The sequence below is a fragment of the Lucilia sericata genome, unplaced genomic scaffold (assembly GCF_015586225.1).
Source record: "Lucilia sericata isolate MDLA Ls3-8-SP2 unplaced genomic scaffold, ASM1558622v1 Contig004290F_arrow, whole genome shotgun sequence".
NCBI classification, from domain to species: domain Eukaryota; kingdom Metazoa; phylum Arthropoda; class Insecta; order Diptera; family Calliphoridae; genus Lucilia; species Lucilia sericata.
Genome location: NW_023997212.1, coordinates 435 through 16,703, shown reverse-complemented (window position 1 = coordinate 16,703; position 16,269 = coordinate 435). Strand labels below are relative to the sequence as shown.

At 26.3% G+C, this 16,269-nt stretch overlaps 1 protein-coding gene and 1 long non-coding RNA gene across 2 annotated transcripts; both read left to right on the top strand.

Annotated features, from left to right (window-relative positions):
• The first annotated feature begins 1,142 nt into the window (after window positions 1–1,142).
• Window positions 1,143–3,556, top strand: LOC119615178 (alanine aminotransferase 2-like). Its single transcript, XM_037971258.1, is given in 9 exon segments — window positions 1,143–1,239; window positions 1,559–1,795; window positions 1,798–1,816; window positions 1,877–1,899; window positions 1,902–2,270; window positions 2,273–2,439; window positions 2,509–2,767; window positions 2,833–2,888; window positions 2,890–3,556. Coding segments are annotated over 9 exon segments (1,320 nt in total). The 3' UTR covers window positions 2,983–3,556.
• A 2,602-nt stretch (window positions 3,557–6,158) lies between these two features.
• LOC119615180 lies at window positions 6,159–6,730 on the top strand. Its single transcript, XR_005232390.1, has 3 exons — window positions 6,159–6,197; window positions 6,264–6,348; window positions 6,471–6,730. It is a non-coding gene; the product is annotated as an uncharacterized LOC119615180 (long non-coding RNA).
• Window positions 6,731–16,269: the final 9,539 nt, after the last annotated feature.

The following is a 16,269-nucleotide window of genomic DNA, read 5'->3' as shown; positions in this document are numbered from 1 at the left end:
GTTAATAAGTTTTCCACATATTACTGGTGAATTTATGGGGAATTTGTGAAGTGAATCAAGCTCAAGCTTTTCTATACGATAACGCTCTCAATAGCTATGGCTTTTATGTATAAAAAGTGTTTCCGCTAGCTCAAGTTTTTCTAAAGAAAAAGTGTTTCCGCTAGCTAAAGTTTTCCTGTAGAAAATGTCCTCTCGCTAGTTCAAGCTTTTCTATACGAAAGTGTTTCCACTAGCTCAAGGTTTTCTATAGGAAGAGTGCTCCCGCTAGCTCAATCTCTTTTTATAGGAAGAGTGCTTTCGCTAGCTCAAAAAGTGAAAATTGCTCTCGCTAGTTCAAGCTCTTCCATAGGAAAGTGCTCTTACTAGCTCAAGCTTTTCTATAAGAAGATTTTCTATAGGAAAAGTGCTCCCGCTAAGCTTTCCTATAAAGAAGTGTTCTAGATAGCTCAAGCTTTCCTATACGAAAAGCTTACCTCAAAATTTTCTATAGAAAATACATACGCTCTCGCTTTAAGCTTTTCATGAGAAATTTGCTCTTGCTGTCTCAAGGTTTTATTAGGTTAGGTTTTCTTTTCTTACTTCATATTTTTAATATTATTTCTACTTAAAGTTGTTTTAAACAACTATAGAACTTTGTTTTTTAAGATTTTAGATGTAGATTAAAAAATCCAAGCGCCAAGTATTAATGAAGTCGCAGAGAATTCAATTAAAATTTATATCGGATAAAAAGTGTTCAGTATTTTCTTTTTATATATTAAATAAAATCACTTAATTTTTTTAATAAAACCAAACCATTTAAATGTATTGAAAAAATTAACTATTAAAATAAATCAGAATATGATTTTTAAGGACACGAATCACACAAATTACAGCGCAAAACTGACAGCAATTGAGTTCAAAAAGCTCTTAGGTTTAAGCATAACAGTCTACTATTGTCTACTTTAAGGCCATTGACATGCATTCCGCTTGATTTTTTGTTTAGGAATTTTAAAGATACTTTGTGTAACATGCAACATGCTAAATATATTGCCCACTTAGCAACTGCAAAGATTTTGAAATTTATAGAAATTTTTAAATATAAATTATCCCAGTAAATATTTATATACTGTTAAGATCGAAATCTAGAAAAGAATCTTATAAAAATGTTCTTAAGTGGATATGGAAATACGCCTGAAACTTTAGTTTTGGGCCCACCTAATGTAACTACGTATATGGCAGAAAGCTGTATAAATAATTTAAGTAAATATTGGAATAATAAAACAAAACAGTCTATGTATGAACGAATGTACCAAATAAACAACAACTTAATTTTCCAAACTAATTGAATGTAATTGTAAATTGTTTTTAAAATATCAACATACATACATTTTAACGTCTACTAACAAACGAGTGTGTTTTGTAGCGTGTTTATTATTCCGTAAAAAAGTTCATATAGACATACTATATATAATAGCCCACGGCATGCCAATTTTATAGATTTTATTTGCCTGCATTTTAATGGAATTAAGTCAATTTTTTTTGTTTTAAAATTTATAACAATTTTCTTTAATTTTTTAAGCTTTTGAATTAACCTTCGAACCAGAACTCCTCAATTCTCCCCAATATCCTGATGATGTTAAGGCTCGTGCTAAGGCTGTTTTGGGCTGTTGTCAAGGAGGTTCCGTCGGTTCTTATACTGACTCTGCTGGTTTGGAAGTTGTACGCAAACAAGTAGCTGATTTCATTACCCAACGTGATGGTGTACCTTGTGATTGGCATAATATCTTTTTGACTGCCGGTGCTTCTCCCGGCATCAAAGTGTATTGGCTTTGATTAGGTGAGTTTGTTGTTTTAAAATAGTTTATTTTTAATTTTTTTTATTGTTGTTGTACTTTAGATGTCATGTTGATGGCAAGCCACCGGTGTTATGGTACCCATTCCCCAATATCCTTTGTACTCGGCCACCATTGCTGAGTATGGCATGCAAAAGGTTGACTATTATTTGGAAGAAGAAACTGGCTGGAGTCTAAGTCGCAAGGAATTGCAACGTTCCTATGATGAGGCTAAAAAGACTTGTAATCCACGTGCCATTGTTGTTATCAATCCCGGCAATCCCACCGGTCAAGTTTTGACCAGACAAAACATCGAAGAAATTATTAAATTTGCCTATGACAACAACTTAGTTGTATTGGCCGATGAAGTGTATCAGGACAATGTTTACGATAAGGATTCAAAATTCTTCTCCTTCAAAAAGGTCATGACCGAAATGGGTGGTCCCTATAAAGATATGGAATGGCCAGCTTTATGTCTACCTCAAAGGGTTATTTGGGTGAATGTGGTATTCGTGGTGGTTATATGGAAATCATCAATATGTGTCCTAAGGTTATGGCCATGTTGACCAAATCTATCACCGCTTCTTTGTGTGGTACCACTGCCGGTCAAGTAGCTGTCAGTGCTTTGGTAAGTTTTTAAAAATTATTTTTGTGGAAAGAAAGAAACAGCAAGCTCAATTTATTTGTTAAATTGCAGGTCAATCCCCCCAAGCCTGGTGAGCCTTCCTACAATCAATACATCAAGGAAAGAGATGGTATTTTGGGCGCTCTTAAGGAACGTGCTGAATTGGTCTACAACACTTTGAGCAGTTTTGAGGGCTACAAAGTTAATAAAGTACAAGGTGCCATGTATGTGTTCCCACAAATCGAAATTCCTCCCAAGGCTATCGAAATCGCCAAATCCAAGAATATGGCCCCTGATACTTTCTACGCCTCTGAATTGCTAGAATCTACTGGTAAGTATCCATAATTCTTTTCTGTAACGAAAATCTTTATTTCCATTATTTAATTGTTACTTTAGGTATTTGCATCGTTGCTGGCAGCGGTTTTGGCCAAAAACCCGGTACCTATCATTTCCCGCAGCACCATTTTACCTCAAACCGCCGTCTTGAAAGATATGATGAACAAATTCCAAAAATTCCATGCTGAATTTATGCAAAAATATAAATAGATTAATTTTTTTATATTAAAATGTTAATAATTCTTTTTTCCTGTTAAACGTGATTTTGTAAAAATTTTACACTAAGCTCTACTAAGTGTGAAATTAGTTTATTTAGTTCTTTATTTGTCTTTATTTTCATTTACAAAAAATATCTTGTTAATTTTTATTTATATGTATGTATTTTAAAAATATATATACTAATTAATAACTAATATAAAACATATTTCATATTTAGATTAAAAAAAAAACGAAACCCAAACATTTAGCCAAACATGAGATTTTCTTGCAGATTATTAGTATTTTAATTTTATTCATATCGCTTGTTCATATCACCCGTAGTCAATCGGCCAATTTGAACGATGAAATGACATTGTCTTTTTGTTTTTTGTTATATTTAACAATTTCACAAATGTATCGATGTGAATTCTAAATTCTGTATTTTGTATAATGATTTAATTAAAGACGGACAATAATTTTGTTTAATTTCTGATAAAGGAACAAAACTATAATGATGAAAATGTACGTATATATAAAAAAAGATATAATAAAGTTTGCAATTAAGTTATTCGAAAAAACTGTAAAATGTTTTATCATTTATTTGAGATAGGTTAATACTTGCAACTTTTCAATTTTAGTAAAAGTGGTGCTGGTATTCGGCTTGAATACCCTTCATATTAATAATTAAATATACAGATCATCTCTAAGGATTCAGATCATCACTGTTCTAATTATAAAACAACAAATCGAAAGTTTGAAACCCCCCTGAATTGAAATCAGCATTAAGAAGGCAAAAGTATTAAGAATTAAACACATTACGCTATGCATTTCATCAGCATATAGTTGCTAAATTAACCATCGAATCTGAAAGCTAAAATTCTCCGATTATCATTATTATCATTTGTTCTAATTTATTTTTCTTATAACATGAAATATAAACAAATTTGGGAACCCTAAACATTTCAGACAAATAAATTCCACAAAGGTAACCCCGGCTTTATATGTCAATAGTAAAGTGTCAAAAATTTCATAAATAAATAAATTGAGAAAAAAATAAAAACGTTTTTTCACAAAGAAAAAAACGAATTTCAAAGAAAAATAAAATATTTCAAAATAAAAACGATTTATAAAGAATATTGAAAGCAGTAAAGGTGAGAAAGCAATAAAATATATTAGAAATACATAAAATTTATTTGAAAATTTTATATAATTTAAGCAAAAAAAACACAAAATAAAAACGAAAAAAATAATTTGAAATCAAAATAAAATATTTGCAAATAAATCAATTTAAAAGAAGATTTCAAGAAGAAAAGGTAAGATGGCAATAAAATATTATAGAAAATTATAAAATTAATTTGAAATTCTTTATTAATTTTAGCAAAATAAACAACAAATGCAAGATCTCAAAATGAATGAAGATGCTAAGGAAGTGGCGAATAATTTCAATTACGAAAAGGGCAATGTAAGTCAAAAGCCACTGAAGACACCAAACATCACATCAAATATTAATATAGTTATTTTTATGGCATTAATGCTTGGTCGTTTATTTTCAAAAACGCTTTGTTTTATTGAAATCTTTATAGATTGGTTGCTGCTGAATATATTAGAACAAAGAAAAATAAAATGGACAACCAAACTATATGGAAGTTTCTTATAATTGAAGATGATCAGGACCTTTTTAGCAATACGCTCAAAATTATATATGGTGTCGTTAGTAATGGGATATAACATTATTTATGTTTGGATTTATATGATAAGGATAATCATACGAATATTATTGGCATCGGCACCAGGATCTTTTTTTAAACACATTCCTTTTAAATAATTGGACAACATTTGTAATTTTAATTGTTTTTTTTTCGTTTAATTGTTAATTTCCAAATTATTTGTTATTTTTTAACTAATATCAATCTCTGTTCTTTAAAATTTATCACTTTGAAAGGGATTTTTTCATAAATTTTCGAATTTTCGAATAAAAAATTCCTTTCAAACATTTTTCTTTTAACGAATAGAGAGTGATAAGAGAAATCTTTTGAAAATATTTGATTTGTTATTAATTCTAATTGTTTAAAAAAAATTTATTTTATATTAAATTTTCAAAAATGTCTTTTATTTCTTTTGTTGTAATAAAAGGTTATTCACATATTTAATAAATAAACATTAAATAGATCTTTAGTTTTTCGATAGTTCATCTCTAATTTTGAAAATTCTAACACCGCAACTTTTAGATGAAAAGTTCTGTAGTGGTAGCAGTGTAACATATTTAGTTAGAAATGAAAATATTAGTTTTAAATTATTTAAAACAAATTATAAAATAGTTAGTTAGTTAGTCAGTTAGTTAGTTAGTTAGTTAGTTAGTTAGTTAGTTAGTTAGTTAGTTAGTCAGTTAGTTAGTTAGTTAGTTAGTTAGTTAGTTAGTTAGTTAGTTAGTTAGTTAGTTAGTTAGTTAGTTAGTTTGTTTGTTTGTTTGTTTGTTTTGTTTGTTTGTTTGTTTGTTTGTTTGTTTGTAGTTAGTTAGTTAGTTAGTTAGTTAGTTAGTTAGTTAGTTAGTTAGTCAGTTAGTTAGTTAGTTAGTTAGTTAGTTAGTTAAAAATAAACAAATATCAAGAAACCTTTATTCCTCTCCGTTCCATAAACAAAAAGATTTTGAATAGAATTTATCTCCATTTTTCATTTAAATTTTATCATTTATGAAAAACACAACAAAATTCTATTTAAAAGTTTTTTGTTTTAAAGAAAGGAGATGAATATCAACATTAATTTTGAAATTAACATTTTAACACAAGAACAGAAAAAGTATAAACATTTTATAATTTGTTCTAATTTATTTTTCTTATAACAATATTAAATATAAAACAAATTTGGGAACCCTAAACATTTCAGACAAATAAATTCCACAAAGGTAACCCCGGCTTTATATGTCAATAGTAAAGTGTCAAAAATTTTCATAAATAAATAAATTGAGAAAAAATAAAAACGTTTTTTCACAAAGAAAAAAACGAATTTCAAAAAAAATAAAATATTTCAAATAAAAACGATTTAAAAGAATATTGAAAGCAGTAAAAGGTGAGAAAGCAATAAAATATATTAGAAATACATAAAATTTATTTGAAATTTTATATAATTTAAGCAAAAAAAACACTAAATAAAAACGGAAAAAATAATTTGAAATCAAAATAAAATATTGCAAATAAAATCAATTTAAAAGAAGATTTCAAGAAGAAAAGGTTAAGATGGCAATAAAATATTATAGAAAATTATAAAATTAATTTGAAATTCTTTATTAATTTTAGCAAAATAAACAACAAAATGCAAGATCTCAAAATGAATGAAGATGCTAAGGAAGTGGCGAATAATTTCAATTACGAAAAGGGCAATGTAAGTCAAAAGCCACTGAAGACACCAAACATCACATCAAATATTACTATAGTTATTTTTTATGGCATTAATGCTTGGTCGTTTATTTTCAAAAACGCTTTGTTTTATTGAAATCTTTATAGATTGGGTGCTGCTGAATATATTAGAACAAAGAAAAAATAAAATGGACAACAAAACTATATGGAAGTTTCTTATAATTGAAGATGATCAGGACCTTTTAGCAATACGCTCAAAATTATATATGGTGTCGTTAGTAATGGGATATAACATTATTTATGTTTGGATTTATATGATAAGGATAATCATACGAATATTATTGGCATCGGCACCAGGATCTTTTTTTTAAACACATTCCTTTTAAATAATTGGACAACATTTGTAATTTTAATTGTTTTTTGTTCGTTTAATTGTTTAATTTCCAAATTATTTGTTATTTTTTAACTAATATCAATCTCTGTTCTTTAAAATTTAACACTTTGAAAGGGATTTTTTCATAAATTTTATTTTCGAATAAAAAAATTCCTTTCAAACATTTTTCTTTTAACGAATAGAGAGTGATAAGAGAAATCTTTTGAAAATATTTGATTTGTTATTAATTCTAATTGTTTTAAATAAATTTATTTTATATTAAATTTTCAAAAATGTCTTTTATTTCTTTTGTTGTAATAAAAGGTTATTCACATATTTAATAAATAAACATTAAATAGATCTTTAGTTTTTCGATAGTTCATCTCTAATTTTGAAAAATTCTAACACCGCAACTTTTAGATGAAAAAGTTCTGTAGTGGTAGCAGTGTAACATATTTAGTTAGAAATGAAAATATTAGTTTTTTAAATTTATTTAAAACAAATTATAAAATAGTTAGTTAGTTAGTTAGTTAGTAAGTTAGTTAAGTTAGTTAGTTAGTTAGTTAGTTAGTAGTTAGTTAGTTAGTTAGTTAGTCAGTTAGTTAGTTCGTTAGTTAGGTTAGTTAGTAGTTAGTTAGTTAGTCAGTTAGTTAGTTAGTTTGTTAGTTATTAGTTAGTTAGTTAGTTAGTTAGTTAGTTAGTTAGTTAGTTAGTTAGTTAGTTAGTTAGTTAGTATAGTTAGTTAGTTAGTTAGTTAGTTAGTTAGTTAGTTAGTTAGTTAGTTAGTTAGTTAGTTAGTTAGTTAGTGTTAGTTAGTAGTTAGTTAGTAGTTAGTTAGTTAGTTAGTTAGTTTAGTTAGTTAGTTAGTTAGTTAGTTAGTTAGTTAGTTAGTTAGTTAGTTAGTAGTTAGTTAGTTTAGTTAGTTAGTTAGTTAGTTTAGTTAGTTAGTAGTTAGTTAGTTAGTTAGTTAGTTAGTTAGTTAGTTAGTTAGTTAGTTAGTTAGTTAGTTAGTTAGTTAGTAGTTAGTTAGTTAGTTAGTAGTTAGTTAGTTAGTTAGTAGTTAGTTAGTAGTTAGTTAGTTAGTTAGTTAGTTAGTTAGTAGTTAGTTAGTTAGTTAGTTAGTAGTTAGTTAGTTAGTTAGTTAGTTAGTGTTAGTAGTTAGTTAGTAGTTAGTAGTTAGTTAGTTAGTTAGTAGTTAGTTAGTTAGTTAGTTAGTAGTTAGTTAGTTAGTTAGTTAGTAGTTAGTTAGTTAGTTAGTTAGTTAGTTAGTTAGTTAGTTAGTTAGTTAGTTAGTTAGTTAGTTAGTTAGTTAGTTAGTTAGTTAGTTAGTTAGTTAGTTAGTTAGTTAGTAGTAGTTAGTTAGTTAGTTAGTTAGTTAGAAATTGCCTTTTACAAAAACAAATCTTAGATTTTATACAACATTTATTTTCAAACAAATTAAAAAATAACAACATAAACAAAAGATTTTGAATAGAATTTATCTCCATTTTTCATTTAAATTTTATCATTTATGAAAAAACACAACAAAATTCTATTTAAAACTTTTTTGTTTTAAAGAATGGAGATGCATATCAACATTAATTTTGAAATAAACAGTTTAACACAAGAACAGAAGAAGTATAAACAATTATTTAATATTTAAAAACGAATGTAGTTGTCTAATCTTCCCGGTGCTGTAGACAATAGTATACGTAACATTATCCACATGACATAAATTGCCGCATAGAACATATTATACCCCATTACTACGGATATTGCATATAACTTGGAGCGAACAGCTAAAAGATTTTGATCGTCCTCAATAAAAAGGAATTTCCAAATCCTATTGTGGCCCATTTTGTTGTTCCTTTGTTCCAAAATTTTCAATAGCAACCAACCTAGAAATAGTTCAAGAACACAGAGCGTTTTTGACATTATTCGTCCAAATAGCAACGCCATTAAAACAACCATGTTAGCATTAGCAGCTTTATTTGGCGACTTCATTGCAGTTGGACTTACATTGTCTTTTTGATTTCGAAATTGCCGACTTCTTTCCTTAGAATTTTCTTGTATTTTATTTCCTTCCATTTTCAGCTTTACTTTGTGTTTTCGCTAAAATTTCAGAATATTGCAAATTAATTATATGTATTTTAATACTATTTTATTGCACTCTTACATCTTTCCGTTTAAATTCTCGATTTTACGTTATTTTATTTGAAAATATCTTATTTATATTTGAAATTCTTTCAATTCCTTTTTTTATTTTGGTTTTTTGCTGAAATTATATCAAATTTCAAATTAATTTTATACACATTAGTAATATTTTATTGCCTCTTACGATTGCTTGTTTAAATCTTCTTTTAAATTGATTTTATTCGCTAAAGTTTTATTTTTATTTTCAAAATATTTTTTTTCTTTGGGATTATACGTTTTTATTTTTTCTCAGTTGTTTATTTATGAAAATTTTTGACATTTTTATTATTGACATAAAAAGCCTGGGTTGCCTTTGTATATTTTTTATATCTTTATTATCAGGAATATATGTTTAGGGTTTTTAAGTTTATTTGTTTTTTTTTAAGTTTTAACTTTTGTAATTATAAATTTAATTAATAGTTCTATAGAATTGTAGGAATTATGTAATGATAACGAAACAATTGTGTTATTTTCGCCTATACCAAATAGGAATAAGGTCATCCGAATCCAATTTTCTTCTTTAAGAGTTATCGGTTGGTAAAAAAATTATCATTATGATTTACATTCGTCCACCTGATCTTGTCTTAGGGAACAGAAAAATTAAATTATAGAGGACTTTACTATAGTTAAAAATTTAAAAACTCTAAAGTTAGTATAAATAATATTTAATTCTCTTTATTAAAAAAGATTTACAATGTTAAGAGTTAGTTAAATTTTGTTAAAATAAATGTGTAAAAAATCTATAAAGAAACAGGGAAAAAACTTAAAAATTATTTAAAACAAATTATAAAATAGTTAGTTAGTTAGTTAGTTAGTTAGTTAGTAGTTAGTTAGTTAGTTAGTCAGTTAGTAAGTTAGTTAGTAAGTTAGTAGTTAGTTAGTTAGTTAGTTAGTCAAGTAGTTAGTTAGTTAGTTAGTAGTTAGTAGTTGTTTGTTGTTTGTTTTGTAGTTAGTTAGTTAGTTAGTTAGTAGTTAGTTATAGTTAGTTAGTTAGTTAGTGTTAGTTAGTTAGTTAGTTAGTAGTTAGTAGTTAGTTAGTAGTTAGTTAGTTAGTTAGTTAGTTAGTTAGTTAGTTAGTTAGTTAGTTCGTTAGTTAGTTAGTTAGTTAGTTAGATAGTTAGTTAGTAGTTAGTTAGTTAGTAGTGTTAGTTAGTTAGTTAGTTAGTTTAGTTAGTTAGATAGTTAGTTAGTTAGTTGTTAGTTAGTTAGTTAGTTAGTTAGTTAGTTAGCTAGTTAGTAGTTAGTTAGTTAGTTAGTTAGTTAGTTAGTTAGTTAGTTAGTTAGTTAGTTAGTTAGTTAGTTAGTTAGTTAGTTAGTTAGTTAGTTGTAGTTAGTTAGTTAGTTAGTTAGTTAGTAGTTAGTTAGTTCGTTAGTTAGTTAGTTAGTTAGTTAGTTAGTTAGTTAGTTAGTTAGTTAGTAGTTAGTGTAGTTAGTTAGTTAGTTAGTAGTTAGTTAGTAGTAGTAGTTAGTTAGTTAGTTAGTTAGTAGTTAGTAGTTAGTAGTTAGTAGTTAGTTAGTTAGTTAGTTAGTTAGTTAGTTAGTTAGTTAGTTAGTTAGTAGTAGTTAGTTAGTAGTTAGTTAGTTAGTAGTTAGTTAGTTAGTAGTTAGTTAGTTAGTTAGTTAGTTAGTTAGTTAGTTAGTAGTTAGTTAGTTAGTAGTTAGTTAGTAGTTAGTTAGTTAGTTAGTAGTTAGTAGTTAGTAGTTAGTTAGTAGTTAGTTAGTTAGTTAGTAGTTAGTTAGTTAGAAATGCCTTTACAAAAACAAATCTTAGATTTTATAAACATTTATTTCAAACAAATTAAAAAATAACAAACAAATAACAAGAAACCTTATTCCTCTCCGTTCCATAAAACAAAAAGATTTGAATAGAATATCCATCTTTTCATTAAATTTTATCATTTATGAAAAACACAACAAAATTCTATTTAAAACTTTTTTGTTTTAAAGAATGGAGATGAATATCAACATTAATTTTGAAATAAACAGTTAACACAAGAACAGAAGAAGTATAAACAATTATTTAATATTTAAAAACGAAGAATGTAGTTGTCTAATCTTCCCGGTGCTGTAGACAATAGTAGTATACGTAACATTATCCACATGACATAAATTGCCGCATAGAACATATTATACCCCATTACTACGGATATTGCATATAACTTGGAGCGAACAGCTAAAAGATTTTGATTCGTCCTCAATAAAAAGGAATTTCCAAATCCTATTGTGGCCCATTTGTTGTTCCTTTGTTCCAAAATTTTCAATAGCAACCAACTAGAAATAGTTCAAGAACACAGAGCGTTTTTGACATTATTCGTCCAAATAGCAACGCCATTTAAAACAACCATGTTAGCATTAGCAGCTTTATTGGCGACTTCATTGCAGTTGGACTTACATTGTCTTTTGATTTCGAAATTGCCGACTTCTTCCTTAGAATTTCTTGTATTTTATTTCCTTCCATTTTCAGCTTACTTTGTGTTTCGCTAAAATTTCAGAATATTGCAAATTAATTTATGTATTTTAATAATATTTATTGCACTCTTACATCTTTCCGTTTAAATTCTCGATTTTACGTTATTTTATTTGAAAATATCATTTATTATTGAAATTCTTTCAATTCCTTTTATTTTGGTTTTTGCTGAAATTATATCAAATTTCAAATTAATTTATACACATTAGTAATATTTTATTGCCTCTTACGATTGCTTGTTTAAATCTTCTTTTAAATTGATTTTATTCGCTAAAGTTTTATTTTATTTCAAATATTTTTTCTTTGGGATTACGTTTATTTTTCTCAGTTTGTTTATTTATGAAAATTTTGACATTTATTATTGACATAAAAAGCCTGGGTTGCCTTTGTATTTTTATATTTTATTATCAGGAATATATGTTTAGGGTTTTAAGTTTATTTGTTTTTTTAAGTTTTAACTTTTGTAATTATAAATTTAATTAATTAGTTCTATAGAATTGTAGGAATTATGTAATGATAACGAAACAATTGTGTTATTTTCGCCTATACCAAATAGGAATAAGGTCATCCGAATCCAATTTCTTCTTTAAGAGTTATCGGTTGGTAAAAAAATTATCATTATGATTTACATTCGTCCACCTGATCTTGTCTTAGGGAACAGAAAAATTAAATTATAGAGGACTTACTATAGTTAAAAATTTAAAAACTCTAAAGTTAGTATAAATAATATTTAATTCTCTTTTATTAAAAAAGATTTACAATGTTAAGAGTTAGTAATTTGTTAAATTTTTAAAATAAAATGTGTAAAAAAATATATAAAGAAACAGGGAAAAAACTTAAAAATTATTTAAACAAATTATAAATAGTTAGTAGTTAGTAGTTAGTAGTAGTTAGTTAGTCAGTTAGTAAGTTAGTTAGTAGTTAGTTAGTTAGTTAGTTAGTAGTTAGTCAGTTAGTTAGTTAGTTAGTTAGTTAGTTAGTTAGATAGTTAGTTAGTTAGTTAGTTAGTTAGTTAGTTTGTTTTTTTGTGTTTGTTTGTTAGTTAGTTAGTTGTTAGTTAGTTAGTTAGTAGTTAGTTAGTTAGTTAGTAGTTAGTTAGTTAGTTAGTAGTTAGTTAGTTAGTTAGTTGTTAGTTAGTTAGTTAGTTAGTTAGTTATAGTTAGTTAGTTAGTTAGTTAGTTAGAGTAGTAGTTAGATAGTTAGTTAGTTAGTTAGTTAGTTAGTTAGTTAGTTAGTTAGTTAGTTAGTTAGTTAGTTAGTTAGTAGTTAGTTAGTTAGTAGTTAGTTAGTTAGTTGTTAGTTAGTTAGTAGTTAGTTAGTTAGTTAGTTAGTAGTTAGAGTTAGTTAGTTAGTTAGTTAGTAGTTATAGTTAGTAGTTAGTTAGTTAGTTGTTAGAGTTAGTTAGTTAGTAGTAGTTAGTTAGTTAGTTAGTTAGTTAGTTAGTTAGTTAGTTAGTTAGTTAGTTAGTTAGTTAGTTAGTTAGTTAGTTAGTAGTTAGTTAGTTAGTTAGTTAGTTAGTTAGTAGTAGTAGTTAGTTAGTTAGTTAGTTAGTTAGTTAGTTAGTTAGTTAGTTAGTTAGTTAGTTAGTTAGTTAGTAGTTAGTTAGTTAGTTAGTAGTTAGATTAGTTAGTTAGTTAGTTAGTTAGGTAGTTAGTAGTTAGTTAGTTAGTTAGTTAGTTAGTTAGTAGTTAGTAGTTAGTTAGTTGTTAGTTAGTTAGTTAGTTAGTTAGTTAGTTAGTTAGTTAGTAGTAGTTTAGTTAGTTAGTTAGTTAGTAGTTAGTTAGTTAGTTAGTAGGTTAGTTAGTTAGTTAGTTAGTTAGTTAGTTAGTTAGTTAGTTAGTTAGTTAGTTAGTTAGTAGTTAGTTAGTTAGTTAGTTAGTAGTTAGTTAGTTAGTTAGTTAGTTAGTTAGTTAGTTAGTTAGTTAGTTAGTAGTTAGTTAGTTAGTTAGTAGTTAGTTAGTTAGTAGTTAGTTAGTTAGTTAGTTAGTTAGTTAGTAGTTAGTTAGTTAGTTAGTTAGTTAGTTAGTTAGTTAGTAGTTAGTAGTTAGTTAGTTAGTTAGTTAGTAGTTAGTTAGTTAGTTAGTTAGTAGTTAGTTAGTTAGTTAGTAGTTAGTTAGTTAGTTAGTTAGTTAGTTAGTTAGTAGTTAGTTAGTTAGTTAGTTTAGTTAGTTAGTTAGTTAGTTAGTTATTAGTAGTTAGTTAGTTAGTAGTTAGTTAGTTAGTTAGTTAGTTAGTTAGTTAGTTAGTTAGTAGTTAGTTAGTTAGTTAGTAGTTAGTTAGTTAGTAGGTTAGTTAGTAGTTAGTTAGTAGTTAGTTAGTTAGTTAGTAGTTAGTTAGTAGTTAGTTAGTTAGTTAGTTAGTTAGTTAGTAGTTAGTTAGTTAGTTAGTTAGTAGTTAGTTAGTTAGTTAGTTAGTTAGTTAGTTAGTTAGTTAGTTAGTTAGTTAGTTAGTTAGTTAGTTAGTAGTTAGTTAGTAGTTAGTTAGTTAGTAGTTAGTTAGTAGTTAGTTAGTTAGTTAGTTAGTTAGTTAGTAGTTAGTAGTTAGTTAGTTAGTTAGTAGTTAGTAGTTAGTTAGTTAGTTAGTTAGTAGTTAGTTAGTTAGTTAGTTAGTAGTTAGTTAGTTAGTAGTTAGTTAGTTAGTTAGTTAGTTAGTTAGTTAGTTAGTTAGTTAGTAGTTAGTTAGTTAGTTAGTAGTTAGTTAGTTAGTTAGTTAGTAGTAGTTAGTTAGTTAGTTAGTTAGTAGTTAGTTTAGTTAGTTAGTTAGTAGTAGTTAGTTGTTAGTTAGTTAGTTAGTGTTAGTTAGTTAGTTAGTTAGTTAGTTAGTTAGTAGTTAGTTAGTTAGTTAGTTAGTTAGTTAGTAGTTAGTAGTTAGTTAGTTAGTAGTTAGTTAGTTAGTAGTTAGTTAGTTAGTTAGTTAGTAGTTAGTAGTTAGTTAGTTAGTTAGTTAGTAGTTAGTTAGTTAGTAGTTAGTAGTTAGTTAGTTAGTTAGTAGTTAGTTAGTTAGTAGTTAGTTAGTTAGTTAGTAGTTAGTTAGTTAGTTAGTTAGTTAGTTAGTTAGTTAGTTAGTTAGTTAGTTAGTAGTTAGTTAGTTAGTTAGTTAGTTAGAAATTGCCTTTTACAAAAAACAAATCTTAGATTTTATACAACATTTATTTCAAACAAATTAAAAATAACAAACAAATAACAAGAAACCTTTATTCCTCTCGTTCCATAAAACAAAAAGATTTGAATAGAATTTATCTCCATTTTTCATTTAAATTTATCATTATGAAAAACACAACAAAATTCTATTTAAAACTTTTTGTTTTAAAGAATGGAGATGAATATCAACATTAATTTTGAAATAAACAGTTTAACACAAGAACAGAAGAAGTATAAACAATTATTTAATATTTAAAAACGAATGTAGTTGTCTAATCTTCCCGGTGCTAGACAATAGTATACGTAACATATCCACATGACATAAATTGCCGCATAGAACATATTATACCCCATTACTACGGATATTGCATATAACTTGGAGCGAACAGCTAAAAGATTTTGATCGTCCTCAATAAAAAGGAATTTCCAAATCCTATTGTGGCCCATTTTGTTGTTCCTTTGTTCCAAAATTTTCAATAGCAACCAACCTAGAAATAGTTCAAGAACACAGAGCGTTTTTGACATTATTCGTCCAAATAGCAACGCCATTAAAACAACCATGTTAGCATTAGCAGCTTTATTTGGCGACTTCATTGCAGTTGGACTTACATTGTCTTTTTGATTTTCGAAATTGCCGACTTCTTCCTTAGAATTTCTTGTATTTTATTTCCTTCCATTTTCAGCTTTACTTTGTGTTTTCGCTAAAATTTCAGAAATTGCAAATTAATTATATGTATTTTAATAATATTTTATTGCATTCTTACATCTTTCCGTTTAAATCTCGATTTTACGTTATTTTATTTGAAAATATCTTATTTATATTTGAAATTCTTTCAATTCCTTTTTATTTGGTTTTTTGCTGAAATTATATCAAATTTCAAATTAATTTTATACACATTAGTAATATTTTATTGCCTCTTACGATTGCTTGTTTAAATCTTCTTTTAAATTGATTTATTCGCTAAAGTTTTATTTTATTTCAAAATATTTTTTTCTTGGGATTATACGTTTTTATTTTTTCTCAGTTTGTTTATTTATGAAAATTTTGACTTTTTATTTGACATAAAAAGCCTGGGTTGCCTTTGTATATTTTTTATATTTATTATCAGGAATATATGTTAGTTTAGGGTTTTTAAGTTTATTTTTTTTTAAGTTTTAACTTTTGTAATTATAAATTTAATTAATTAGTTCTATAGAATTGTAGGAATTATGTAATGATAACGAAACAATTGTGTTATTTTCGCCTATACCAAATAGGAATAAGGTCATCCGAATCCAATTTTCTTCTTTAAGAGTTATCGGTTGGTAAAAAAATTATCATTATGATTTACATTCGTCCACCTGATCTTGTCTTAGGGAACAGAAAAATTAAATTAAGTAGTTATAATAAATAATTTATCTTTTATTAAAAAAGATTACAATGTTAAGAGTTAGTTAAATTTGTTAAAATAAAATGTGTAAAAAATATATAAAGAAACAGGGAAAAAACTTAAAAATTATTTAAAACAAATTATAAAATAGTTAGTTAGTAGTCAGTTAGTAAGTTAGTAGTAGTAGTTAGTTAGTTAGTTAGTTAGTAGTTAGTAGTAGTAGTCAGTTAGTAGTTAGTTAGTTGTTTGTTTGTTTGTTGTTAGTTAGTTAGTTAGTTAGTTAGTTAGTTAGTTAGTTAGTGTTAGTAGTTAGTTAGTTAGTGTTAGTTAGTTAGTTAGTAGTTAGTTAGTTAGTTAGTTAGTTAGTTAGTAGTTAGTAGTTAGTTAGTAGTAGTTAGTTAGTAGTAGTTAGTTAGTTAGTTAG